Consider the following 7690-nt stretch of genomic DNA (forward strand, 5'->3'; position numbering starts at 1 on the left):
TATGTACAGCAACCACAGTTTATTGGACTGAATGAACTTTGATTTCCCATTACAGACAACAGAAAGCAAAGACAAAATATAACATTGCTCAATGGGCAGTTAATGAAAGTTTCTCAATGAATCAATAAATGGTGTATAAAATGGAGAGTCAGAAATAGACATGATCTGTTTACTTTTCAGACCAAAACATGACTGATATAATTATCTACTGCAGCAGGTGGACATGACAATATAATATTTTTACGTACAAATACAAAAAAAAAAAAGGAGTAAAGGGGGTTTGGTCTCTTTCTCTTTTTTTAAATAGGTTCCGAAGAGTGTAGGGGGACCAGGGTGGTAGCAGGTCTCAATCATCTGAGAAGTCATCGTCAAGGTTAACGTCTGTGGTGTCGATGTCATCAAGCTCCATGTTGTCCAGGTCCACGTCCAGCTCATCCAGAGACTACATATAGACGCACACAAAGGAGAATTATGATTCTTTTAAAATGCCCCAACTACTTGATTTTATGTCAACCATTTGGAGGAACAGCATATTTGCTAAATAAACACAACTTAAAAGTACAGCAGCTACTAATTCAGTTACTTCAATATTAATAATAAAAAACTGTCATAAAAATGTGAGGTCATTTAATCAATAATTCAAAAGAAACATTATCTACATCCAAATAACAGAATCAAGCAAAAAAGGAGAGACAAATTTACAGAGAATATTTTTTTAAAGAGTCGGAGAGCTCTAAATTAAATTTAAAAAAAAGGTGGCGTGTTGCAACACACACACACACACACACACACTATAATCAACAGATAAAGAAACAGAAGACAGTCTGACCTTATCTTTCTGTGACTGTGAGACTGCAGGGATTTCCTCCTCCTCTTCCTCCTCCTCCTCTTCTTCTGCTTCTTCTTTGTCCACTGCTGTAGGAACAGTAGGTTCAGGCTGTCTATGCATCACCGCTGCGGCTACAGTGACAGAAGCCGCTGTCACAGAGGTAGACTCCTCACTATCCTCTGTTTGCTGGAAAAGGTGAGACAAATCATAACAGTTTGACTGAGCAGTTGTCCTCTAGCTTTTCCTGAACCTTTTGTAAAATCCTTTTGTTTTTTTTAATAGACTACAGAAGGTGCATGACAACCCAGGTGCAACTAGAAGCAAATGGTATTTAATCAAGTCAATGTTAACATTGTTAAGATGTTAGATACTCTAGACTGACCTTTGGACCTGGAGGAATAAAGGTTCCTTTGGGTTCATATCCTTGAGCCTCCTCAAGAATGTTCCTGTCTTCATTGAGCTGAAAAATGATGGAGGTTGTTCAGACACAGGAGAGAGGACTAAGAAAAACCTACACAAATATTGTCTGCACACAACACAACCACCTTATGGGTCAAGTCCCGAGTCATAAAACTCACAGTGACAAGAGGATAGTCTTTGGCAGGCCTGGAGGTGCCCAAGCAGGTCTCTCTCAGGTAATGCTCAGCTGCAAAGGCTTCTCTCAGCCCAGGGAACAGATTCTCATACTCTGTAGGGTCTGCTAGGGATTCAGCTGCCTGCAGGGAAGATTCAGCACATAGTGTCATGTAAAAAAACAAAACATATACAGACATCCAAACTGCAATAAAAATTCTTCCATTCAAGGAGTGTAGTAAAACTCTTAGCATTTTCCCAATCTAGGCTGACACAGATTGTTTTATTACTTCTAATAAACTATAATTTCAACAACAGAACTGACCTTCTGGTTGACCTTAGCCAGGTTCTCCCTCCACAATTTGACCACACGGGACACCTGGCTAGGCAGGTAGGTGCGAGCCAGGAAGGCAGCTTCAGGTAGTCGGTTTGTCCTGATCAGAAGCTCCAAACACTGATCCAGCCTTTGGAGAGATAAAATATGATGAACATTTAACAGCTAGTGTTTATTCATTGTGATCATGATCTATTCCCTCATTTGTTCACCACTGTCACTACCTTTCTGTCCTTAGTACTTACTTCCCCTGCAGGAAGTAGGTCATAAAGGCCACATTGTTCTTCCCGTCCTTCTCTGCTCCTTCAGCCAGCTTGCCCACCATAGTGGCATTACCAGAAGCTGTGGCAAGGAGGAGCAAGCCACCGTAGTCTTGGGCGTGATGAAGGCACTCCTGAGCCAGGCCAAACTGGCACTTACTGATAGCTAACTCTGCTAGCTGCTTCCACTTCTGCTCTGACTGCAGGAGATTGAAAAACAAATTTAAAAAAACAGTGCAAGACAGAGACCCTGACTGCTGATGATTATATGACAATAATGTACAAACACCGGAAAGATTTTGTGAAATCTCTGGGAATGTTTCAGAGGCCAGCTGTGCTCGTACCTCTGCCTCCACTGCCAGCTGGTACGCAATCTTCAGCTCTCCCAACTGCAAGGCCAGCTCAAACCTGTGCTCTGGATCTGTGGACACAGCCAGTGCCTGCTGCTTGAAACCCTGAGAAGCCAGAGAAACAAAACCAATCAGCATACCAAAACTAAGTGTCCATCCCTTCTAAAAAAAAAAAAAAAAGAGAGAAAAACTCTAAATATATCATCATAATAGAATTCCTGTGACAGAGCAAATTAAACTACAGCTTCAAGACAAAGTTGAATTAAACCGACAGACTGCACACAAAAAAAACAAAAAACAAAACAAATAAAGGAAATGAGTGCTACTGTATTTTCTTACCTGTTTTTCCAGAAAATGGGCCACCCTGGTTCTCTGCTCTTTAGGAATTGTGGGCAGCACCTTATCAGCCATTCCAAAGTCTCTCCTCATTACAGCGGTCTGGTACTCCAGGACAGAGACCAGCAAGGAGTAACTGACGATATTCAGCTCCTTGTCTCCCAGGTACAGACGGTCATCTTTGGGTATGTATCCCAGCAGGTACATGGTCCTGCAGGGCGAGAAGGTAATAGGTGTGTGAGAGCCAGCATTCTTCATAGTGTTTAAATTCAAGATAAATCTCTATTTGTTTACCTGTCCAGATGAGCGATAGTGACAATCTCTCCTCCAACATAGTAGTTTAGTCTGTTTACAGAGCTGGTGTAAATGAAGCAGTCTCCTACCCAGAGTCCAGTCTTTACAATCTCCTGAATCTCTCCCTGGACCTGGGCAGAGGCAACAAGGACTAAATAAATAAAGGACTATTTATTTAGGACTATTCCTAAATAAAGCACTAAACTGAAGCTAAGTTGAAGCTACGTTATAGTAGACCACTGAGTATTTTTGGCACAGAGAGTAATGAAAAATACACTACTAAAAAAGGAAAAATGTGCATACATCCACACACACACCTCAAATGCATCTTCAATACCATCCTCTGTCACTCCTTCATTGTTCTCTTGAGAGGCAGCTACTTTATCTGCCAGGTAACGCAGAATGAAGAAGGATTCCTCTGTAGCGATGCAGACCAGCTCACCAGAGTCTGACCAGAAGATCTGACCAAACAATGAAAAATAATAAAAAGGCAAGAGATGAGGATGAGCCTCAGACAAAAAGAGTAAGTAACTCATGAACCCAATAAATCACTGTCATACAAATAGAAGGAAATTTAAAACAAGCCAGTCTTACGTGTTTGGGCTGGATCTCGATGCGACGGATCAACTCTGTGTTCTCCCAGTCATAAAATGCCAAACCATTCACTGACCTCACGCCAAGCAAGAAACCTCCATAGATTCCTGCAGGGAAGAACGAGAACACATCCAGTGAGGAAGACAGTAGAAACAGTCCACTTCCAAACCCTTAAGTCCACTATACATCATCACATTACCTTCTGCTCCAAAGTCAGGTTTAAAAGATTTCTTTTCTTTGAAGTTCTTGAAGATTTTGACAATACTGTTGCTCTCTCTGATGGCATATCTATAATACAAAGAGAGTCCCAGTTAGCTCTCAGCTCTCCAACAGAGAAGGATAGAACAGGGAGGTATCTCACCTATTAAAGCTCTCTTTTCAAATGGCATACTTACTCAGAGGAGTCATGTGCCCAGACAAACTCCTGTGCTGAGCCAAAGCTCTTGTTCCTCAAAGCCATGGCAGTGTAGATGATATATTCTCCATCTCCACACACCACAACAAACCTGGTGCACACAAAACGCACAAATGAGTGACAGTGACATCAATGTTACTGTATATTCACCACTACTGCAGCTACATCTGTGGTGCCAGACTGTATGTGTACCTTCCGTTAGGGTTATGCTGGATGGTTTGGGGATAAATCTCACAGCTGCCCATGTCTTTGACAGCCAGCGGCAGCCTCTCTCCGTCCTTGATCTCAGCATCACCCATGGCCTTCAGGTTAGCCTGCTGTATTTCACTGTGTTTGGCCCAGATGATTTTGCCACTTGTGTCCATAGACATGGCTGGCTCCTCCCGACCCACCTACACAGCAGAGGGAGAGACAGGAGAGAAAGAAGAGAGAGTTTAGTTTCCTTAATCTTCATATGCCACTTTTCATTAATCTTTATAATCAAAATTAATTTTTAAGAATTACCCTTTCTTCCACTCACCTTGATAATGATGCTGCCTTCATCGTAGCCCAGAGCCACATTATTGGAGCCCCTGAGGCCACACACACACCACACTCTCTCCATGCCGTAGTTCAGTGTGCTCTCCAGACGGTACGTGCTTGAGTGCCAGATACGCACCGTTCCTGTAGAGGAAGGTCACACATGTTACACAAAGCTAATGTCAGTGAGGTCAAGTGAGAGGCGCACTATGGAGATGTTTGTGCACAGGGTGGGAAGGAGGTGGGGGTTTCCTGCTCACCATCCTCTGATCCAGTGATGATGATGGGCAGCTCTGGGTGGAAGTTGACACAAGAGACGTTCTGGGCATGGCCCTCCAGAGTCTGAACACAGGTCTTGTTCTACAGCACAACAGAAGAAAACAGTGATTGATATATGACACTGACGTGTAAGCACAATGTTGATGGACACTTACAAAGAGGTTGTGGCACATCACTGAGGAACACAAACATCTTCTTAGAACTATGAACTCTAACATTTTATAGACATAACAAAAAACTATTTTTTGACAGAAAATTTTCCTGCCCTGCTTAAATGTTAAGGAAGTGAATGAGAGAACCAATAGCAAATCATAGAAGTTTTCTAACTTGGTAGTCCCAGATCTTGACTTGACGGTCATCAGCTCCGGAGATAAGGTAGGGCTTGTCTCCTCCACTGTAATAGTCAATACAGTTGACTCCTTTCTCATGACCCTCCAAAGTGAAATTGGGAGACGAAGAGCCTAGCTGCCAAACCTGAAACAACCCAGACATGACAGAAAATGACTGAACGTACTCCACAAACCTTTAATTGTAAGTTAAAAATCAGTACAGTTATTAAAGGCTGCAGTTATACAGTAGGATCTGAGCATTCCACAGTATTCATCCAATGAAAAGAAAATTAGCAGCAGCGCTGACATCATCAAGTGGTCCCTACCTTAATTGTCCTGTCCAGAGAAGCACTTGCAAACTGGTTATTGTCCTTGGGGTTGATGACAATCTGCATGACGTAGTGAGTGTGACCCTCAAACACCTGGCTGCATGTCCACTTCTTCTCCCAGTCCCATAGCTTGATCAACATGTCATCTGCACAAACAAAGAAACACAATCACATGAAGAATTACATATGGCGATTGAATACTGGTATAACAAAATGCAAAGTTCCATATACCACCTATTATGACATCACAAATTGACTAGCGTACCACTACTGGTGAGGATGTAGGGCTGGGTCGGATGAACAGCGATGCAACGGATATAGTCAGAATGGGCCTCAAACATGTGGACCCTCTCCAAGGTGTTGTAGTTGAACACACGGATCTGCATGTCATCCTGTGTATGCCGGAAAAAATGTAAATATTTTCTGACCTCGTAGTGAACTGAGTCAACTAAGAAAAAGCAGATAATATAAAGAGTTAAAGCAGTTGCTAGACATTAGTTGAGTCTAACACAATGAGAAAAGCATACAGCCAAAATGCTAACACTTTTGTGTGACATCACAGTTCAAGATTTTACACACATAACACTTAAGACACATCAAGCTGCTAGTGGTATGATGAGTGACTGGTGTTAAAGTCCATACCTCAACACAAACAGCTGGATGTAACTTACCGCTCCAGTGATGACCCAGTTCTTCCTTGCCACAAACTTAGAAGCTCTGACAGGGAGGTCACATACTTCAAAAGTCTTGACCAGAGTCTGGAGAAGAAGAATGTTACAAACTGGGTTATGGTTTGCAGAATTATCACAGCTATCATGTTTGTCAGTCAAGTCTTTGGCAATGTTGACATATTCAAAACATGAATGCTCAATCATCAGTCTTTCTGTAATGTCTAGTGCAGCCCTGTATGGCGGCCCAGTGAATCGTGATCATGCCTGTGTTTCATGGTTCCACACACAGACGCTGCCGTTGTACAGACTAGCCAGCATCCACGGCTCAGTTGGGTGAAGGTCCACACTCTTCACTCGATCTGACCTAGCTGTCAGCCTCCGCTTAATGTCCAGCCTCAGAGGCTGAAAAGACAAAAGGACATCAGTGTCTTTTCCACAGTGTTCAATCGCTTACGTGGACATTGAATTACTAGATAAATCTCTGTAGCTTCATCGTAAAGATCCAGAATATTAGGACTGTTAGAGACAGCAAAGTAATCGTTAGCATGCTAACACTGGGGCTAATACATGTCAATGATTCTAACGTTACTATAACGTCACATCATAAATTAATTACTTCAGCAAGTGACTCAAAACAACTCTAAATACACAAACCTTACAAAGATTCAAGGATAGACATGTTAAAAGCCGCTAGCTTCATGTTCTCATACTAATTCGTGCTAGTTAGCCACTATGCTATTTACAAGAAAGCATTAACGTTAGCTATTATTTGACATTGTTTCACTGTCTTTCTTGAACAATTCAGCTGATTCAGATGACATATGCGTAAAAAAACTTGCACGAAAGTATTCTCAGTGTCTCTTACCATATTTTATCCCCTTGTTGTCACAATAGAATCAAATGAATATGTTTTGAACAGCTGCAAGCGGGTTCCAAATGTTGCGATTTCAGTGAACAGTGCAGTGGGTACTGACGTGGAACTTCCTGAAAGGCAATCTCGCGTGAGTTGTGCTCTGGAAGTGGTGACGTGTTGGCTAGCTGAGGCTGCTGTCGTTTGAGCCACGGTGACACAAAATCTGCTGTTTGCCATTATCCACAGTTAAGATGCTATTATACCAGTACACTTTCAAATTACTCTATTGCTCTATTTTATTCTTTCTATTTCAAATTCAAATGGCCTAGGCCAGCCAATGTTCATTACAGCCTAGGGAGGGAAGTTTCTTGTGAACATAAAATTAGATGGTTTGTCAATAATATTATTGTAACATAAATGATAGTCTGTAGACCTAATAACATATTGGTTACAGTGGCCATTTACTGCACTGAGCTGCCTACTTTTACACCTGATGCTTTTTTACATACATTTATTTAAGTAACATTTTCAAACATTTTTTAGGTCTAATAGCCTACTTGTAGTAGTGTTTTTACAATGCGGTAGGCCTATTACTACTTTTACTTAAGTAAAGGATCCGAACACTTCTCCACCACTGAACCCAACTGTGTGACATCAAAGCAGAACTTATCTAATTTCACATAGCTGTCATTCATTATTTTACAAAACATCTATGTACACTCTCA

The 7690-nt window shown here is 41.7% G+C and overlaps 1 protein-coding gene across 1 annotated transcript; it reads right to left on the bottom strand.

The window, feature by feature from the left end:
* Positions 1–7181, bottom strand: copb2 (COPI coat complex subunit beta 2). Its single transcript, XM_020616219.1, has 22 exons — positions 6978–7181; positions 6377–6514; positions 6113–6199; positions 5707–5833; positions 5439–5587; positions 5111–5257; positions 4765–4864; positions 4506–4648; positions 4178–4377; positions 3966–4076; positions 3770–3858; positions 3571–3677; positions 3294–3437; positions 2977–3107; positions 2686–2893; positions 2341–2451; positions 1982–2196; positions 1728–1866; positions 1408–1545; positions 1212–1289; positions 830–1015; positions 1–442 (listed from the first exon to the last, which is right to left on the bottom strand). Exons 1-22 carry the CDS (start codon positions 6978–6980, stop codon positions 347–349), a joined length of 2847 nt encoding a protein of 948 aa, XP_020471875.1. The 5' UTR covers positions 6981–7181; the 3' UTR covers positions 1–346.
* Between the last annotated feature and the right edge of the window lie 509 nt (positions 7182–7690).

Source organism: Monopterus albus, unplaced genomic scaffold (assembly GCF_001952655.1).
Source record: "Monopterus albus unplaced genomic scaffold, M_albus_1.0 scaffold172.1, whole genome shotgun sequence".
Taxonomy (NCBI): Eukaryota; Metazoa; Chordata; class Actinopteri; order Synbranchiformes; family Synbranchidae; genus Monopterus; species Monopterus albus.